This window comes from Centroberyx affinis, unplaced genomic scaffold (genome assembly GCF_046629955.1).
Source record: "Centroberyx affinis isolate AG114_WGS23_722 - 3 ecotype Tasmania unplaced genomic scaffold, CSIRO-AGI_Caff_v1 ptg001333l_1, whole genome shotgun sequence".
NCBI classification, from domain to species: Eukaryota; Metazoa; Chordata; class Actinopteri; order Beryciformes; family Berycidae; genus Centroberyx; species Centroberyx affinis.
Genome location: NW_027279830.1, coordinates 90,509 through 112,208, shown reverse-complemented (window position 1 = coordinate 112,208; position 21,700 = coordinate 90,509). Strand labels below are relative to the sequence as shown.

Sequence of the window (21,700 nt, the reverse complement as noted above, 5' to 3'; positions counted from 1 at the left end):
AACTACCTCAGTGAACTCTGCCATGGCGATGGGCTAAAACTCTCCAGAAACTTCCAACACTGCCTCGTGAACAGGGGGTATGTCTGTTGGGTTTAGCTCCTCAACGTTTTCTTTCCACTTTACAAAAATGTCCCCAGTCAAGGTCAGTATGCCCACCCATGTTGAGAACAGCCTGAGTGATGTCCTGCCTTCCCCCTCTCCTGAGTTGCTTAATGGTTTGCCAGAGCCTCTTTGAGGCAGCCCAAAAGTTGTTCTCCATAGCCTTTCTGGACTCCTCCTACACTCTGGATTTTCCTTCTGCAACCACTGCAAGTGCAGCCTTTTTGGCCTACCGTTACCTCTTGACAGTTGAATTAAGTATGATTCTTTATGAGCGAGATGAAATGCAACAGTCCCAGGCAGGAGTACATCACAGATGCATAGTATGTGCCTTAGCCAAATGAGCCACCAGGACACCCAAGCGTTCGGCATGTTTAAAAAAAAAAAAACAATACAAAAAGTTTTACTGAATTAAAAGTCAAATATAACAAACAAATGACTAGCTGTCTTTGTAGTTAATCTTCATCTTTGCCTCTTTTATACACATAGAGAGAGATTTAGAGATCGCCTTGAGGAAGACTCTGCTCGTTACCAGCTCTGGGGGCAGTGATCTGTAGATGACTGTGTGCTCAGACGTCCCTGGAAGGGAGCAAGCAAAAGGAGACTTTCCTTACAAAGATCAATTAAGTCCTAGTACATAATACATAGTACATAGTCACAGTGGGGCAGTATGGAGTCCTCCTCAGCTGGCCCAAATAGTGTTATATGGGGACAGACTGCTTCAAGTTGCTGTACTCTTCTGTCAGGTAGTTTGTTGTGCAACTTTAGGTGCGTCACCTCTAATGGCATCCAGTTGTGCTCTGATGCAGCTGTTGAGGGTGGGATCTGGAGATTGACTGACAAAGGAAATTAAGATTCAGACCAACAAAGCTCCTTCCACCATGTTGGTGAAATGATGTACTCAGTTGATTTCCATACCACCATCATCCTTCCTAAGACCACCTGTTTTTGCTCAACATCTTATTCCAGATTCCAACACCTGCCCCTTTTCTAAGCCAATGCACAAGATTGGAATTGTGTTGTATGCTACAATTGTCAGAGATTGCCATACCAAGTTGAATTGTTAAAAGTCACAAGACTTTCAAGAGGCAAAACAAATCTACTTATTCTACAATGGAACAATTCCATAGCCTTTTTATGTGATACTTTTATTGATCCCCATTGCTAAGTTCTCTTTTCGCTAGCCCCTCTCAGCACAATTGCAATCCTGGAGATGGCAGGCATCCAGTGCCTTGCTCAAGAACAATTAAGCAAGCCATATAGTTGCTGGCACAGAGGCTTGAACCCAGGTCCTCCAGTTGAAGGATGGCCTCTCTAGATACTAGGCCACCCTGCTACCCAATTTAAAGATGTTATCCAGAAAAATGCTTAGATGTTTAAAATCCCCTACTATTTCTATGAGCTGATCATTGACCATTCCAAGTTAACTTGGCTGAACCTGGTTGTGATTACAGTTGTTGCTTATAACCAGTTCCTTAATTTTATTAGCATTTATGCAACTAGCTAATCAAGACCTTCCTCCTGCAGTAACCATGTCTTTGTGTGGTAATTCTCTCCAAATACTCATGACCCCTGTATTGGGTGCTTTTAGGTTTGACTGTTTTAGTTTCCCTTGGCCCTGTTAGATTTTATTGGAGAGTAGCGCTCCCTGCAAACTACGGGAAAAGGGTATGTAGATCTCTATAGTGAAGTAATTGACACAATTCTGATCAGAAATGATCATGATGGCAAAAACTAGGAAAATAAGGCCCTGGTTGAAAAACAAAACAGAATTATGCTTGAAGCAAAGATTTGTGCAATATTATGAACACAGTATTACACCTTTCATATCGTTCCCTCTTGCTACTCTCGCTCTCTCTCTCTCACTCTTGATCCTCCAGTTCTCCTGTTTGTTGTTACTCTCTCTCTGTCTGTCTCACTCTCCCTCAAAATTCCTTAAGTGTCTGTGCTGGAAGCAAAACAGTCTTGATTGACATTTAGCTCTCTAAGGCTTTATACAAACCCAGCCCTGGCTCTGCCAAAGCATATTACTTCAGTTACAGACCTTAAAACCCTCACAGAGAAAAGACATCTGTTAAAAAGAAAGAAGAGAGCAGAAAAAACGAGGGGGGAAGCAAGGGACAAGGGGGACGGATATGGAGGGGTGATAATAGCTGAAAGCTGGATTTTCAGCACGTTTTTCCAGCTGGATCCATTCCTCCATTAGTCCCTGTCAAACTCAGAAGCACAGACGCAGGCGAGGGGAGGGGGGGGGGGACCACAAATGGAGTCATGTACACAGTTCTGGTCGCAACGACACTGACATTCAGTAGTCACTGAAATTTTGATGGTGACTAGCAAACACATGGAGTACACAAGAGCTCCTGGATACCCCAACAAGCCAATATAATAATGGATGAATCCTGAAAGAAGTAAATTATGGAAACTTGATAAGAAAAGTTAACTACAAATCTGCTGAATAAATCATTCAAGTCATTTCCATTGGGGTTTTGCTGGGTTTAGTGCACAATCGTTGCAGTGTAAGTGAAGTGTGGAATTGCCCCTCAATGACACCAAGTCTCAAGGCTAACTGATGCAGAATTTAACAGTTACACTCTACTTGGCTGCCAGGAAGCATAGTGATGTCTCTCATTCCTCATCACTTTGCCATCTTGTGGTAAGACATACAATTTTAATTACTTATGCCTTGCAGTCACGTATTTCTCAAGATGTTTGATTTACCATTACATTTATGTAGTGCAGTGATGTGCCCTGATGTCACATCATCATAAGTATTTGATACTTGCCAAGATTTACACAAGCTAAAGCAGTACTATGGACAAAAAGAATCACTTGCATCACTGCTCTCGACAGTATAGTTGCATATCGTGTTGGCATTGAGGGCAGACATACTTTTAGTACAGCTTCTGTCACACATCCGAGGAGTTTGCACAAATGTTGTACTAGTTTGGCTCGCTAGTAGAAATAGCTGGATGCGTTCTGATTTGCTTCAGCATGGTTGTTGTAGAGCCATGGCACGAAAACTTTGTTCCACATACCTTACACTTACCGAGATTGTCTTTTAGGTGCTAGGCCTTTGTGAGGCTTCAATAATGACATAATTGCTACCAACAGCAGCTACAAGGGATGAATACAAAACAACACTAGAGAGAGACAGTGTGAAGAGCGTTTATCTTAAATGCCGCCTGAAGCCATCTAGTGGCTGGTCTATGGCCTTAGCTCTTACTCAGCCATTTGAGCACTACATGATTTGTTCCGCTCTGTTAATATTATTTTAATTTAGCATCTCAATATCTTAAAAAAAATGTTAATGTTAGTGTTAAAAATTACGAAAGTCAATATTCTAATAAAATATTCAAATGCTTGGTTTTTATGACTCATCCCTAACAAGTGTGCAGCCCGTCTCTGACTAACAATTGTACGCACTGGAAAGGGGATACAAGGTCTTTGCAGGGTAATCATTCAATCCAGGGATCAACCCATGAACTGATGTTGTTACTGGTTTTGTGTGTCTATAAGAGTTATTAATTGCATCAACAACTGATTGGAATATTTAAGCTGTATTTCATAATATACAATTTAGGCATACCCTAAATTGGATGTGTTTTAATCACTTTTTGGATTCAAACAAGAGTACCACTTGGTCCTGTGTTTGTGTGTTCGAGAGCAGCGCTCCTGGCGACCTGGAGGTATGTAAAGCTATACAGTTAAGCATCATGATGGCAAAAAGTAGGAAAATAAGGCCCAAGTTGAAAATAACCGGAATGATCCTTTAAAATATGTGGCTGAATAAATCGTTTTTATACAGAGTAGTAAATGCTTAATTTAGTTATAATCAGTTGAACTTTGTTCAAAAAGATGATGGGACGCGGCGGGAAAGCCGCTAGCGTAGCACACCTGCTAGCATTGGCTTAGCAGTGGTGTTAATTCCTCAGAAAATCCCCATTAATTTTCCCATTGACAAATGGAGAACGCTTTCATAAACCAACTTCACGACCTTTACCAGAACAGTTGTTTAATGTGTTAATAATAGGCTTCAGTTCATTCCAGTAAACATTGTAAAAATTCAATTTTGCGCTATGTATTACAAATATGACTTGTTCGACTAGCTGCACAAAGCACATACTGTCTGACAAAAACTCTGAATGTCAGTCAGTAGTAACTCATTGGTTAACCCTTCATGAATCCATATGGTCATTAATGTGCCATGGCCTAGAAATGTTCTAGCTAAGTGAAGTATCGCTTTTAGCACTACTCCAGAAAAACTTGATATTTATGTCCAAACCCAACAGATTGGAATGAGCTAAATGTTTCACTTAATTGTTTGGTTCAATGCTCTGTTTTTTCTAAATTATTATTATCATGTTTTAGTTTTTGAGTGGCATACTTGACAGCTAAATGTGTCTCTCTCTTCAAACCAGACCCAAGATTTTCAACTTAAAAATATCACCAATTAATGGGTCTCATACACTGCGCAGGCACTATGTGTTGCAGCCCCCCAGAGGCGCAGCACTGATCCTGATACTACCGATACTATCAGTGAACCTTTACTATTACAAACCTTTTCTGCAATGTGCATTACATCGCTCCCGCTGAAGAATTGGTGGCCAGTAGCCTATAGAGCTACACTCTGCTGTTTCCTACAGACTGTTTTTGCATACATTTGTTTAGTTAAGAATCATAGCACCAATAGTTTAGACTGTTGCAAAGAGCCATGCACCAGCAGATACTTACAAACAGTTGCAGTGCTGCTAACCCAGTTACTTTCAAATTATCTGTGTAAGTAACTGTCCAGAATGTGGCTGTGACCTTGGCACAAAAACTCTGAGTTGCACTTTGGACAGTAGGCTGTACAAATACACCCTAGAGCTTATTTTGACAACAGCTTTGACGATTGCAACAGATCTGCAGATTTAGCATGTAAAATACCTTTCCCATGCATCTCTATGTAAAAAAAGAGGGGTTATTCATAAAACTCACTAACAGGGTTAGCATGTCATTATGTGATGAGACTGTCAAACTAGAGTGTTTTCTTATACATAAACATGAATGGCTGGGTCAGTTTTACCATTTGTGTTTTTTGCAGCACCACCACCCCTTTTTGATCATTTACATATTCTGTAAACAATTCATAAAAACACACGGTGGTCAAAAAACAAAACAAAACAAAACAAAAAACCTGTCAGTCAAACTGTATATTTTTGAGTTTTGTGAATAACCATTCATGTTTTGTCCAAACAATTTTGCAATATGCACCACTACCTCTTCTCTTAAAATAAGTCTTTCTGCAAGGTAACATTTTGGCTTTCTAAGATATAAGATGAAGTATACCAATAACTACTGAGATTAATGTACGTAACACTGCTATCACAACTTATATTACAAACACTATAGAGATAGAAATTAAATGCCCATTAAATGCATTCAACAATCAACTCAAAATTCAAAGGCTCTTTGAGTATTGCATATGTGTGAGTGTGTGTGTGTGTGTGTGTGTGTTTTGTACACTGCAATGAGGGAGATGACTTACAGAGACTGTAGAAAATGGAGGTTCTTCAGCGCTGCACTGGGCACAGTCTTCAATTGATTATTCTGAAGCATCCTGGAAGAAAAGTATAAATTGCTGATTTTAAGTCCACTCAATACGTCTCCTTGCACCATGACCCAGTATTCCCAAAGAACATAAAGCCAGGGACACATTCAACACAAACCATGGTAATGAGTTTCCTTTAAAACACAAATAGAACCATCAAGGTATTCAAACACTGTTTTTCATCACTTTATATTAGTTTTTCATAGGTGTTTGGGTTGTGAAGAAAGAGTAAAATTTTGTGTGGTTATTTAACCATTTGCAAAACCTGAACCAGGTCTGATCTGAATGGGGTTTGTTTGTGCTAGAGACAAAACTAACTGACTTGTTTTTAAAGAGTTCGACACCGATTTGTTTTTCACTGGTGAAGTCACAATTCACAATGTAAATGAAGCACTTGATTTCATAAGACCTGTAATGCTCGCCTCAGTGTTTGTGTGTTTCAGTACTGTATCTCACCAGGAGATCAACAGGACTTTGAACTTTTGGCTCAGCACAGAATCAAAAGGCGTGGTGCTTTAGGTGTTTTTGTATGTGTCCATTTGTGTATGAATAGGATTGAGTTTGTGCAAGCATGCAAAGGTGTGCTGCATGATGTAAACAATGCATGACCTCAATAATACAACCGATTTTTACATAGCGTGCTTTTTTCCAAATAAACACTACCATGAGCTAATGTCTAGCCTATTGTGTGTAGTAAAATAAAAATAAAAATAAAAATGACTAAAAATTATGTTTTTATCATCATACTGTATGCCATGCTCTGTTATTGCAACTAGCCTACTTAAGTTGCAATAACACACACTCTTGGACAACATTTGCTGTTGGATTGGGAGGGACGGAAAAGTTCATTAGGCCTTTTCCAAATGGATGTAAATTATCTCAGTATGTTCAGGTGGCGTCAACTGGCAGTACCACAATGTGACCATAAACTGCAATATTGAGTTACTGTTGGAAAACTTCACACTGTTACAGCCATAATCATATATATGTGTGTGTGTGTGTGTGTGTGTGTGTGTGTGTGTGGTGATGATGGTGGTGAGGGCGCGAGGTGTATGCTTACAGGACTTTGAGTTGATGCAGTCCAGACAGAGCTTCAGGGTGGATGAATGACAGGTCATTTCCCGCAAGTCGTCTGAGTGAGAGAAAGAGTCAAATTTATAGTTATTATGAAGACATTTCTTTTATTATCCACTGAAAAAAACCACACACAGGAAACAACGTCTTCTGCGTAAAAACACACAACAACAACCACAGAGTGAATATTTATACATTTAACAAATAAGGCATTGCATAGTGTGAGGCAAGTTCTTCACATCCAGCACCCAGTGGATTAAGTTCCAGCTATCAGGCAAAACATGACGCCTGGGGGTGTCAAAGACATGTGTCTGTGCCATGGCCTGTTGTCACTTCGTCCGTCACCCACGACAGATTAGAACTAGTTCTGGGTATCCCCTACTTACATACCTCCCTGGGCCTCCCAACCACCACTGTTTGGTGTTCTTCACAGGCATCATAAAAATAAAAAAAAACACAACCTCACCTCTCCAAGGCTGACAGAGCAGGGTAGATATAAGCAACACATGCCTATAACCGCATTTTGCACTCTAATAGTCTTGGTAGAATTTTTATCTTCTTGCATTAACCCGTCTAGTGGCTTCAATCCTCATGTGAAATACTTTTGGGACAGGGTACACCTCCCTTTCCTGTTGGGAGCAGGAAGTGTATAGGAAATAGGGGTGTAAATAAGCATGGGACAGGCCGACTGGGACGCACAGCCCCACTATACTATCTGGCCTCAGAGATTAGCAACAGATTTATCACTCTGCAACTTGAGTCAGGACAGGCTGGATTCCCTTGCAACAAGAGCTGCTGGGTGTGAGCCTGAGAATCAAGGCTGTCTGTGCTGGAAGCCAACATGCCCTTCAAGTAGAGTTCAGGCAGACTTTGGTCGATAGGTATGTCATAAATTTAACACAACTAGAGTGCTTGTCCACCACAATGCATTTTTGCAGCAAAAAATATGAGTTGATAATATAAATAGTGCCATGTTTCTCCTATGACATTGAGCTGCAAAGTTAATCTCAAGTTACTGAAGCTATTTCTGTGGATTAAGAAAATTCTCAAGCCAATAAAAGTCACCTCCATTAATTGTAGTTTTCTTCATTTGGCTTGAATCCTCTGAAACTATGAGGGAAGACTTTTACGTGGAATAAAATTGCCTGGGAGCAATTCTCAATCTTAAAATGTTCCATTAGTATACTGCACATTGAAGACATTTTTTCATCCGGGCTGTTTTTAAAACAGAGCAAATCTTAAAAGGACAATTCCAGCGTGATTGGAGGTTTTCCTTGTGTCCTGCATTCCCTTACCGTTTTTCCAGTGCTTTTATCACGTTAGGAGATATTTTCTGTGGGGGTTTTTTTGTAGTTGTTTTTGAAACTCTGTCTAAATATTACAAGTTACTTCCAGTAAAGAAGGAGGTGCCAATTTTAAGCCACAATTGAGTAAAATCAAGCTTTATTTTCTCTTAAATTTTATAGACTACAGCTAGCAGAAGCGCTTTGCTTTGGTTGGTCTGTTGGCTTGAATGGGTTGTGATTGATAGAGGCGGGTCCAAACACAAACGCATAGAACGTTAGCTATTGGTTTATAGTTTTATTTTGGAAAGGAAAAAGCATAAATCAAAGGAGCAGAAGTGGAAGTAAGTAGTAAGTAAGTGTTCCCGAATGCACGCATTAATATCAAACTGTGAACAGTACTTCTTTCAAAATGCAAAAGTTTACAGCCTGCATTCTGATGCAGCTTTTCAAAATACGATTGGTGGCTTCTCATTCACAGTGATGGATTACATTTACCAACCGAAGTAGAGGTCCCCTAACCAATTAGCAGTTTATCTGTCTATGTGAACCCAGCTCTCTGGCTCTCTAGTTGATCTGCTGCCTTAATTTCGTCTATGGAGAATACAGTGACCTTAGGCTATTTGGCTTGCCAGTTAACATTAGCAATATTTGCTGAACCATATGTGTAGTAATTTCTACTTCCATTTATTAATTAGATACCTCTCAAAAAAGTTTTAGAAATTAATAGAAAATGATTTCCTCTCATGTGCTGTACACCATGATAAAGTTTGATAGCACACGGTACAGAGGAGTGTAGTATCCCATTCCTAACTAACCACAGCACTGTGGAAAAAAAGAATAGGATTTTTCATTAATATCATGCAATTCCACTATTAAACCATAGAAAAGTAATTACAGAACTGATTGTGTTGGCTTTTTCTGACTCATTTTTTACCAACATAATGCACAGCTTCCTGTTTCATGCTGCTCAAAGGTGTTTCGTTACATTTTATCTAAAACATAGAAAAGGCCTGAATGTGCAGAACAGTAACAGCTGACATATACCTACCCATAGTATACTGTGATGAATGTACTATCATATTAAAATGTGAACAGATGATATAAAAAAGTTCGGGTTTATATTTCAGACGAGTGGAATTGTACATCCAAGTAATAATAACAGCATATTCATTTTTATGCAAAATATCAACAGCATGCTCATAGTGTAACACGGGAAAATACGTCTCTGCATTAGTTGTTTTTATACACTCTTAAATGGCTAGTATAACAGATGCTAAATCATACAAGACCAAGCTGAGGCAGTCATGGGTTACGGTAACTGTAATGCTGTAAAGGCTTTGCCAAGCTGAAAAGGGTCCTACTGACCCAGACAGAGCCGGGAGCAGGGAGTGCTGTGATTTCATCGTCAGAGGCCTCCAACAGCAGCAAGTCAGACCAACTGCTCTAAACTCAGAACATGACTGCAAACCTTGCCCCATCACAGGCCCCGTTCACAGTGTTTTATTTATTGTGGTTGACCAGAGCTGTCAAATTAGGATGTGGAATGCTCACCAGCTTTACAAAAAGGCTGTCACTCCAGCTCGACTTGGCTGCAAGACAAACCCGATGAGTAGCTTCCAAAGGTGGATTCCACAAGGACCTACTCTGCCATCAAACCATCCAATTAATGAAACCGCTTGTGGGTCTCCTTTGACTCATAATTTGTTATGGCAGCTTTTTGAAAGTGTTTTGATAATGAAGACCTAAAACTGCAATGACAGTCAAGAATACACATTTTCCCACAAGTCAAGACGTCTTGATGATTCTCTTCAGATTCAAGCTACATATTCAAATTATCTGGTCTGCCATCTTTGATTCATTCTTGTTGGTGACTTTGTTTTCAATAGATTATGACCAAGGTGGCTAATTCAGTATGACAAAACCAAAACACTGAACATGTCACACAACCCACAATCTGTAGCCAGTGTCTCAAGCCACTAACCACCAAAAGCAAACAACAAATTGCTCAGATATCCTTCAAGTTCAACAACATGAAGTGCCCCTCCCCCTTTTGCTTTCTTTCAGCAAATTCAGTACATGTCCCCCCAGGCTTTGATGAGGACAGAAGAATGTGCTAAGTCTTGTTGTGGAAAGGCTAAATCCTCTCCTTGTGTAACACCACTCCCACAAGTCTTCCTTTTCCAAATCCAAAATTCATCAAGAGGTCTGCATAGCCCCGTGTACTCCGGCAGCAGAAAATGACATAAAACAAGATTTGCTAAACTTACAAAACCTTGAGAATTCTGGTCACCAGCATTGCTGTAGCAATGCAATTTCATGCTCCGTTTGAGAAACTATTATGGCAAAAACTAAACAAGCAACCCCTACAACCACAACAGCAATTGTCATGATAAGCATATGATTTCATTTTCGATTTTGTTTGCTTATTTTTCATGTTGGCAGTGAAAATGCAGACAGAAGGAGATACAGAAAAGATAGAAAGAAATTGGCACTTTGGATTGGTTTTCACGCGGAGGACCTTCTTCTTATTATTATTTTTTTTTTTTTTACTGTAAAATTAGTTGGTGCATTCTGACAGTAAGAAAATGGTTATTGGTCAATTTCCCCAAAAGGTTTTAGATGGTAAATTACAGATTAGACGCAGCAAGGAGGGGAAATAATTATGCAAACGGAGCACAGCACATATGGGCTATAGATCACGGACCCACAAGTCATTACCATAATTCACTGTACAATATTTTGAGAGTAAATCCAACACAGGTTACTTTTAAGAATATAAACACACTACAGAAGAGGACAGAATATCTGCCGTCATGTCTGCTAGGCTTTTTTGCGCCTTTGGCAGGATAGGAGGAGAGAGTGAAGGAGAGTTGCGTGACTATGAGGGAGGGAATGTTCCTTCCTTGTCTCCTTTCCTGTCCTTTCCTGTCCTGTTTGGGTATGTCCCTCTCTCTTTTCTCCCACTCGTCTATCTCTTACTCTTTCTCTCTCTCTCCCCCTCTATCTGCCCTCAGGGCCCCTGCTCTGGTTCACCGACACTGCTGCAGCCCTAGAGCTAAAAAGTCACCCACTGAAGTTCACTCAGACAAGCCTGGAGATTTGTTCACTGGCAAAAGGTTAAACACACACATGAACTAAGGATATATGTCAATCAAAACGCCTTTCTTCAAAACAGGTACCCAAAATGACAGTCCATCCATTTAGATGATCTAAGACGGTGTAGGCTATAACCTGGAGTGCAGGTTTTGCAGTATAACAGACATGACAGATCTTCAGTGTGTACTCCAGAGGCCCCCTGCCCCTGTACAGCGGTAACAGGTAACACCGAGTGGTAAAAAACGAAGTAGCAGCAAGACCCGGGCGCGTTTTTTAGCTCTGTTGCCATGGAAACCATTGTTTTGCCTTCTTCCTTCCTGCCTTGCATTCCTCCACACAATGCGATGAAAAGTAAATTGCCCTTCAACAAAGCAGATTGAAGTAGTGTTTGGAAAAGAAGGGGGTGAAGACTGGTGCAGCTGAAAGATGCACAGAGGGCTGAAAAAACATGCCCACAAAGACAAGTGGGGCTGGAACCACTGGAGTATGTTCACTTGCTGGTCATTTTGCATTCTCAGGGCTGCATGTTACCTGATATCAGGTAGACAGATTTTATCTCCGACTTCCAGCGCTGAGCCAGACAGAGGGGTATTTAAAGAGTGAAGAAATAACAAACACCCACTAAGATTAGATATACGCCACTCAGCGAAGCCCCAGAGCTGAGATGTGCTGCTGCCACCCTGATAATCCCTTAAAAGAAAAAAATCTATCTGAGAATGCAATATGATTGCAGCTGAAAAATGCTGTCCTACCTCAAGCCTTTCAGATCACTGTGCTTTTTACTGTTCCTGTGAAGGAAGGTGAGTGATTCGTAACAGCACATAACACTGCACCTCTCATCTCAGCATACTATAGTTCACAGTCTCTGAAATAAAACTGACAGAGGAAGGACACGTTCTGCACCTTTACATCTTGTTCAGTCCTTTCTCAAACACCCGGGTGCATTTCAACAGCCCAGCCCACGTGTCAATATTGTACAGAATAAATACAACATTAACAAGAGAAAATAGGTGTGTACTCACAGTTCCTCCAGATAGGGGAAGTTTTTGAATACATATGCTGGAAGCTCAGTGATGTTGTTCATGCTGAAGTCACTGTGGAAACATCAAAAAACATTAAACACTGTAGAATCTTGACAACTTAACACATTTTTAAGGGTTTTGTTTTTGAAGACATTTTAGTTTAGAAGTTCAATGCAACTTTGCAGATTGTGTACATTCACAGGGTACAAAAACCATTAAATAATCAGAATGTTCAACGCTGCAACTGACAATTCGGCTATAGCAATGTTGTCAACGATTTAGCCATAAATTGAGAGTTGCTGATATGAGTCTTTCTTCACTGCTGCTTACCGAATAAAAAACACACACATTTCCTAATATGTAACAATATAGTTAAATAAAAAAAAAAAAAACACTCCTCAGATTAATTTATTCTCTCAGGCACAAATTTGGAATTGATTTCACATAGCGTGCACATAGCCTATATAACAAGAAAGGAGATGATAACTTTGTGAAACCATTCCTAGACACACTAGCAGTTTTAGTTAGTTTAATTTTAGTCAAACTGTTTCCAAAACCAAAGGTCCTTGGTGGTTCAAAGCAAAACACTGCGGCAACCCCTAAAAGTGAAGATTTTCAGATTTTTTTTTCATTGTGTGTGGGGCCTTAGTTTATCAAATAACACATACAACTTTGTAAAGTAAATATACCATTAACACTAGAATTATGAGCCTTTTGATTCTAATTGGAAACTACTGTATACCAACAATAGGTCACTTGCGTCACCCTTGCCTTATGGCACTTATAATCATTTGACTGGGCCTGCATGACTAAAACCTCAACAAAAAAAAGCCTTGAAGAAGCCCTTCTCTTTGGCCCCAGGGATCTTCACTTTTCAAACCAACATGTAGGCATGTAGCAGCATGAAAAATATGCACTCAGTAGTTGATTTCCCTCCCTACCAAGCTAATATATGACTATATAGATGTTAAATGTGTTTACATTTCTATAGATACTTCTAATCTTAAAAAGGTACAGCAAGATAATTCAGAAACACCCTGATGTGTGCTTCACACATTGTATAAAAGTATATTCAAATATATTAACTTTAGGAAAGCATTGCAGTGTTTAGATTCGCAAAGTAAGGGATTGTCACCGGAAAAGAGGAGGGGGAAATGCTGCCTCAGGTCTACTGAGGGGATATAGAGTCTGAACATACTGAACTCTGGATCGCTAATCTTGATTAAGAATCCACAACCCTGCTTCAAAGACAAGCCTCTAGACGCCATACGTAGGGAGATGGCACACAACAAGACTGAAAAAACATCCGGCATTCACAAATGAAGCAACCCGCTCCGCCCCTCCCTCCCCTTTTGCTCCCCAACTGGCCATCTTGGATTTCACTGCCAGATCTCTCCAGAACCTTGTGTGTGGGCCCCTGAATCCTAAAAGGATCATATTGCCCTTCCTCTGCAGTCCCTCACTACACACATGCATACACACATATGCATGCATGCACACACACTGGAGCCTTAAAAGGTGAGCTCTGACAGAAGCCCTCATCATCCCTGCCACCTCTATCCCATCTCCACTTACCTGGTTATCCAATTACCATATTGACTCTGCACATACAATGAAGCTTCCATCAATATCCACCCACTCCTCATCTTTATTCTTTCCCTGCCAACTCCTTTGGTGGTGTTCTGCAACCACGACCGCAGATCTGCCGCCGCCGGTGGTCAGATAGATACATCTCTACCTGCATTTTAAAACCTGAGTCTAAATCTTCCACAGACTGTTGACTGGTTGGGAACCACATGCAGGGCAGGGGAGAAGGGGAGGCCGACATGCCTCTGTCACACTTCCTCTCTCCCTCTGTTTCTGGCTGCTTTACTCATCAAGGTCCTGGCCTGTCCCCGTTAAGATGGATTGAAGAGGACACTAAAAATACAGCTGTGATAAATGGTAAAAAGCGTAATTGCTTCTACAAGCAGGTATCAATAAATTTCTATCCCATGTGCCTTTTGGCTGCATTTTAACCGAAGAGGAAGCAGACAATCTTAAAATGAGAAAATCTGAGAAAAATAGAGGACTTGCTTTAAGAAAATGAAAATATGACTGAGAAGGTGAAGTGTGATGAACATAGCCTGCAAGTCACAATAGAACCTGTTTAAAAATACAATCTGTATCTGATAGTATTGACAAATCACACATGGATAGGCCAGCTAAGCTATGTCATGAATAAGAACCATCTGTTAAACATTGCTATGTTGGAAGTTTACTATTTATGCTTTCTGTACACTTTTACATTATGTGCTTTTGTTAAAAAGTCTTCAGTCGGCACTGGATCCAAAAAAACAGTTTGATGCCTCCCTACTGGAAAGCTTCCACCCAGCAGGTTTATCTCATTTGAATTAGAAGAGGTCGTATAGTCAGCCAATTAGGGACCAGTATTGTGATCATTCTCATCCTGAGCCACAGCATATTTGAAAACAACATCATAACAACTGAATACGGGACCTTAAAACAAATCAAGTACTTTTAAGGCAATCCATTAATTTTCAAACTTTTAAGGCCTCTTTTTATTTTTCTCAAACCCAAAGTTTCAAGGATTTTCAAGGCTCATGGGAACCCTGCCTATCTAATATGTAGATAACTTGCTACGTTGGCAAGTAAGATAAATATGCCAAATTATTTTTCTCATGCCATTGCAAACTGACTTTTGCATGCCTTTTTCCTCTACATGTAACTCATGGTAGCCTTTGATTGACGTGTGACACACAATACAAACTAACCAAATTATTTCCCTTCTGTGTTAAAGCAAAATGGCTGATAGAAAACACAAACATTAAGGGGTGCACATTATTTATTTACAGTAGGTAAGCTTATTCCCATAACACTGAACGCTTGTCTCAGATATTGGTGGCACTGGATGTAATAAGTTACACTGTTGGACTAGTTGAATCCAAAACAATACTAATAACTCACATACAGCGCCACACTATTGTTAGATGGACTATAGCTTTTGATTTGCCAGTCAACGTAGCCCCAAGGGGGACATTGATTTTTTTCTACCTGTTAACTCAGGTAGAAAATAACTCAGGTTTAAGTTGTAAAATGTTATGCTAATACAGGCTACTCCCTCATTCAAACAATTACAGCACTTTGCTGTGGGTTTTACCTTCCTTTTTGGTTTGCTTTTTTGTCCTAAAAAATAATTAGCTAGACTGAGCATTCAACATTCAGTCTTTAAAAGGCACTGCACTGTCCTACCTATCAGAGCATGTAACTTCTACCTACAATGCTGTCCTTGTGCATCTGAACTGTTAAATTGTTGTTATTCTCTCTATTTCTTTCCCCCATGTATGAATGGAAGACACCATTCATACATACAAGCCATAAAGAAATAAAGACTGTACAGGTGTTGGAACAAATGGAAGTGCTTTTGGATGTTTGTTTCTTTTTCGAGTAGGAAAGACTTTGGGATTCGGGTGGTGGGAGGACGGGGTAATATTTGTTCCACGTGAAATTTCTCACTCTTGCCAGCATTTTTGCATCTCATTTTTATTTTGATTAACCTCTCTTATGTTACCACTCTTATGTTAATGGAGGCCCTACTGGGTACTAGACCTACTGCTGGCATAACTACAGTCAATCACGCACCACATTTACACTATAGGTGATACTAATATGAATGAGATCAACTATGTGTCAGTTATATTTTTTCACTGAATGTGGATGGAATGAACAGCCAATTCAAAGGATCTAAGATATTTTTACATCTAAAACAAATGAAAACAGACCATTTTTGAAGTGCTGCTTGTGAATATATACAGTATATGCCCCAGCAGAGTCCCTCAACTGAATACTCACTATCTGACATTCAGAGTTGAGCTGCACTATTAACCCTTCAGCAATTGCTAACACCTTCACTATATTCGTGCAGGAAACTGGCAGTATCAATCCCTGAAGCATTACAAATTTGCATGCAAAAATATTCTCCTTTTTTCTCATGTCCACCATACCCTTTCCCACATAGATTGCTTTCTCATTGATCAATCTCTCTAACCTGCTGTTAAAACCTGAGACTACACAGTCATAGCTATGTCAGACCACTCTACAGTTCTCTTCCATGTAGATTTCTCTATCTGTCAGAGAAAACATCCCTCCTGGAGATTTGACAAACCCCGTTTGGACAACTATTGTCTGCAGGCCCAAAATCGTAGAACTTATCCTTTAAACATTAATTCCGGTTGTTTGGCCTTATTTTCCTAGTTTGTACCATCATGATGATTGCGTTCAAAATTTCATCACTTAATTCACTGTAGAGTTTGACGTTGCTTCAGTTCGCCAGGAGGGCCGCTGTCCAACACACACATACAGAGCCAATATATTCTCCAGTAGAACCCAAAAAGTGGCATAAACACATCCAGCCAGCACCTCACTGATCCAGGTGTGCGGTTTCCTGTTTTAGACTTATGAATGTAGTGAAAGAATATTTTATTCACTGGGTTTAGCTACAGCACTTAAAACTTTGGTGTCATGCATAAGCTGACATATGTAGGTGCAAAATACCTCCAGATTTTTTTTGCCATTTATTTATTTAATAATTATTCTATTTACTTATTTTAATTTCCTTTTCTCCTTTTTTTGTATCTGAATATGCATTTATTTTTTTGGCTCTTTTTAGAGGGGAGGGACACACAGGAGACTGATATGCTCTGTTGACCAAAAACTAAGAAAAAACAAATCTTGATCTGTATCTTTCAATAAATATTAAAAGATTGGATTTTTTGTTGGCCCACTGCAGCCAATATAGACATTACAAAAGATAATAGCACAAATTGATGTAACAAAAAGTTTAACTATGATGTCAGAGATTTTGTTTACTAACACTTTCAGCCAAAGGCTAAACTTTCTACCAAAATAAACTTGAGTCAAATATTTACCAAATGAGAAAATATTTCAATACTTGCCGCAAGACTCAACAAAGTGAAAATCAACAGCAGTTGGAAATTGTGTGAAGGTATGTGTGTGAGGGGGCTGGGAATAGGTGTATAAGAGAGAGGAGGAGGAGGAGGAGGGGGTTTGGGAGCTAAAACATTCTCCCATCCACAAGTCATCCTGTTTGGGAGCGGGAACCACTGACTGGCTCCTTTCACCTCTGCTGACCACGAACAAAAGTATCATTCAGTCAAAAATGGATTGAGGGCACCAATGGTGAGCGAGCAAGCTCGACCAGTTGAGCGCAAGACCCCCGGTGCCACCCCTCCTCTTTCCATTAGTCTCAACCTGTGCTTGTTCACGTTATGAAAGGACATAGCCTGACTGAGATGTAAGCTGTAATAACCCACCTCTTGGCGACCCCATCCACTACACACAAGGCACAAGAGAGCACACAGACAGAGACAAAACCCAGCCAGCATAATGAATATGTGTAGATTCAGTAGCAGGTAAACTAACTACCTTCAAAAGGTGCGTTTGCTTTGTGATTGGGTTGAGGAGCCTTCTTTTCTCTCTTTCTCATCTGTTTTTCTGTGACAGGGCTCTTTCCATTACAGATGCCAAGAATGAAACCCCTGTGGGCTGTAGGCAAGAGTCTATTCCAATGTTGTCATCTGATTTATTATGAATTGTGTGGTCTTCCATGACCATATCTGTCCTAACATTTTTCTACAGTAAGTGCACAAATAGACAAATAAGACACAAATAGGCAAAGCTAGAGTAATTAGGCTAAAACAGGCATCCTTCTAAGAAATAATTCCCTGACCTCTGGGGATAGTAAGGCTAACAGAAGACCTGAAGCTGTTGGCCTTGAACCTGTCTGTTTCTGCCATTATCTGTGTGTGTGCATATGTGTCCATATCTTTTCATTTACACACCTTCCATCCAACTGTATGCATCAACTACGAAATTTTTCAGTGTCTCTCTGGCATCTTGTTCATCCTCAACACAGTGCGATGACAAACTCACTTATTTAGAACTTCAGTTCAAATAGTGCTGTGAAAATAAATAACTTCTTCAAAACACTGTGTATATTATAAATGAGATGTTTTCTTTACACGTCAAGACATTATTGTAGGTGTATTAGCTGTGAGAGGAAAGCAGCCGTACAGCTGCAATATGTCTCACTAATCCATCATGATCCCTAACCCCAGTGCTCCACGTACAAAAGACAGAGGGAGTGGAAGAGGACAACTAAAGTTCAAGAGACCGAGAGAACAAACGAGAGAAAGACAGAGAGGGAGAGAAACAACCTTTCACATACTTTGAGGGTTTGAACTGGATATATTACATAGCTTAGTGTTTAAAATCTGTCACACAGCATTTAGATAACTATGCACAGAACAGACTGCAAGACAGGAAGACTGCACACACTTGAAAACAACATACCGCTTTCAATTTTGGCTCAAGGCAGGCGGGCAAGAGTGGCAGTAAAGGCTACGATATCATTTAGTGAAAACAATGTTTCATGTTGTGATTGAAATGTCAGACTGTCCATAATAAATGGCAGTATTTTTCCAAAGGAAAAATAAAGTTGTGTTCCAAACCAAAGAGCTTCAGCAGCAGACCTAGTGTGACATGTCTTGACAGACTGCTATGTGAATGCACTTCCTCTGTTTTCTTTACCTAGCCTAACACTTGCTTAACAATGGTGATTTCAGGTGGCACAATATTAGTTCTGCAGGTTAGCGAGGCTTGGGGTGCCTTTCTTAAAAAAAAAAAAGTTTGCAAAAACAAGGACAAGCCTTGAAAAATTTGGGCAAGGTGACAGTGTGACACACATTATTTTTTTAATCAAATGACAAATATTAAACAGACTGATATCGGAGTAATCTCAATCAAGGTCATATTTCTTTCACCTTCCTTTTTGAGGGAGCACACTGATTACAATCAAGCTGCAATAAATCACTGCATGCTTTAACGCCATCACTGAGGTGGGTACTCAGTTTATGATTAACCCAGCAATTGTGAAACATTTTAGCCAAACTGAGGAGTTTCTGTTTCTCCAAACTTTATGGAGTAATCATCAACTAAACCCACTCCATGAAGTGCTAACCAACAGTGTCCATTTGCTCCACTTTGTTGTACAAATTAGCAGTCTTGTTGAAGTTTTGCTGGTGATCAGCTCAATATGACTGGTGTTGAGAATGTGGTATATGGCACAAGCTTGACGTCTAATCATCACACTTAAGGTTTATAGCACACTTAGAGCAATGGCTACCCTCATTGCTTGTTGTTTACCATTTGCAAATCAGTTTTGTTCACAAACTGAAAAAAAAAACACTGTTAAGTATGTTTTATGAATATAACATGAGGTGACGATGTGACTCCATGCTCTACTGAATTAATATTGTTTGATAAGTTAAGGATGTTGTACAATGGAAAGTTGATGTGAAGTTATTAAGCATGAAATGTGTGTGGTTTGCTTAACTTAACTAGGTCCATGGCTGAGAGATATGACTGCAATAGCAAATAGTGTGTTTATTAGCCTCGTGCTAAAGCTAGAAACTCTAACCAGGAGAGTCTTAATAACATGTTCATTAGGACATTTCCTCTGGTGAGCCATTAGTGGAAAGTTAGCCCCAGTGATGCAGGACGTCCCTCGTTAACATCGGTTGGGATATAAACACTAACCCATACACAGGGCCTCATGGAGAGACGATGTAAAACTGCACGGGCATGTTGTTAAAATGTTTGCTTCAACTTCGACGTGGGTTAATACTCACAGGTAGTAAGTGAAAGCACTCAGGCCGGTCGGGATAGTGGTCAGTCCTTTCCCGGAGCAGTCTGCACCCCCATCTTCATCGCAGCTGCATGAGGGCGAACAAACGGCCGGAGTCGACTGTCCTTGACCAGCGGCACCAAGACGAAGGAAACACCACAAAAATATCCAAAAGACAAGCACGCGCATTTTTCCCCTCGGTTCAGGTGGAAGCAAAAAAAAAAAAAAGGCCTTTATAGTTAATCTATTCCGGACGTCGACTTTTCATGTGGTCGCTTGGTTGTGGGCATGAGATGAAGCCGTCCAAATGCTTTTTCAAAACAAAATAAAACGTCTGAATAGTTACTAATACATTCACGACTCCGACAACAACAAAAAAAAAATCTGGATTTCTGTTTCACTACTGTTAAATATCAAACATGGTCCTTAAACAATAGTGCTTTACCTTGCATAGGAGCATTTCTCAACCCGTGTGTCGTATTAGTCCATGAAAATAAAGTAGCAGCCCTGGCGACAGGAACGGCAGCGTACCTTGCGTTTTTTGCGTTTTCGTTGTCCCATTAAATAACCAAACCAAGCGTCGGCTCTTGATGCGTCGTCAAGAGGCAGATTCAGCGACAGTAGATTTATTAATCCTCGAACATGCTGGACATTGCAATTATTTCCCCGTCCTAGTTTGTGTTTCCTATACAAGCTCACCGTCAGTTTTCAGCCATTCCTCACGTTCCCCTCCTTTGCTCCTGACATCAACAGCATGCTTGTAGCTCGGCAGGCACCCTACCGGACAACCTGCAGCACTAGGCCCAGCCTGTGCAACAGTGAAACCTGCACTACAACGTCAGAATTTGGCAACGACTATACGCATACCCTCAACCAATATATAAGAAATGCGAAGTGAACTGTTCACACAGGTCTGTAATGACTGATTTGATCGGCCGTGATTAATTCCTCGTAAATCTGCCGTTTCCAGTTTTTCAAAATCCCATTTGTAATTGTTCAACACCGTGGCGTTTATATTTTAATGACTTCGTGCATGGATTAATTCACTTCTTATGAATTGTGGCCGTGCCTGCATGCCTGGACAGTGGACCGTGGGTTCAGAAAGAAAGGTTTGCATGTAGCTGAATTAGTCATTGACTTGTAAATTTCACCTCTCATACAACTTTGCATATTGTCTCGACTATCTTCAATAGTAGTACACTGAGCAAGTTTTATTATAGTTTGCCTAACCTATCTGATCTGGTGGGTAGCCTACACTTGACTGGGTGAGATGCACAATGTACAAATGGGAGTCAAATGGGGATCCCATAAAACATGGATAATCCGGGCACCCATATCTTGCATATCAGCTACTAGGCATGTTAATATTATAACTGTTTTGAGTTGAATAGTTCAGCATGATGCTGCCACCATCAGTAACCTGTTTTGTTAAAGGTCAGGTCTGAGAACACAAAAAAAAAGGAAAAGGAAAAAAGGAGGTTCTTCAAATGAAGTAGCATTTTTACATTCTGGTCTACAAGCTGCTAAGATTTTCACTTAAAGAGATCTAATAAACACACCCTAACTTTTATCCCAACCTTAACCTCACTGAAGACCCTGGCCCACACTCAGAGACAGTAAATGAGACAGCAGTCACTGACATATAGGACCCCACCCTCAAGTTTTACAAAACACAGTTGATCTCTACACAATTCAACTGTCCTTAAAGCTACAATATGCAACTTCATTGACATTAAAATAACAACAAATAAGATATTAATAAGATTATACATTATCCATCTGTGTCTCTTAGTGACCCTGTGTGTTCATGCCTGAAAGTGGCTTT

General features: G+C 40.1%; 1 protein-coding gene across 1 annotated transcript in view; it reads right to left on the bottom strand.

Moving 5' to 3' along the window:
• The window catches only part of lgr4 (leucine-rich repeat containing G protein-coupled receptor 4), a 38,644-nt gene extending 18,080 nt beyond the window's left edge, over positions 1-20,564 (bottom strand). Inside the window, exons 1-4 of the mRNA XM_071525737.1 lie at positions 19,880-20,564; positions 12,171-12,242; positions 6,753-6,824; positions 5,630-5,701 (exon numbers count right to left, since the gene is read on the bottom strand). Coding sequence (XP_071381838.1) covers positions 5,630-5,701; positions 6,753-6,824; positions 12,171-12,242; positions 19,880-20,064 — 401 coding nt within the window. The 5' untranslated portion in view covers positions 20,065-20,564. The remainder of the gene's footprint in view (positions 1-5,629; positions 5,702-6,752; positions 6,825-12,170; positions 12,243-19,879) is intronic.
• Between the last annotated feature and the right edge of the window lie 1,136 nt (positions 20,565-21,700).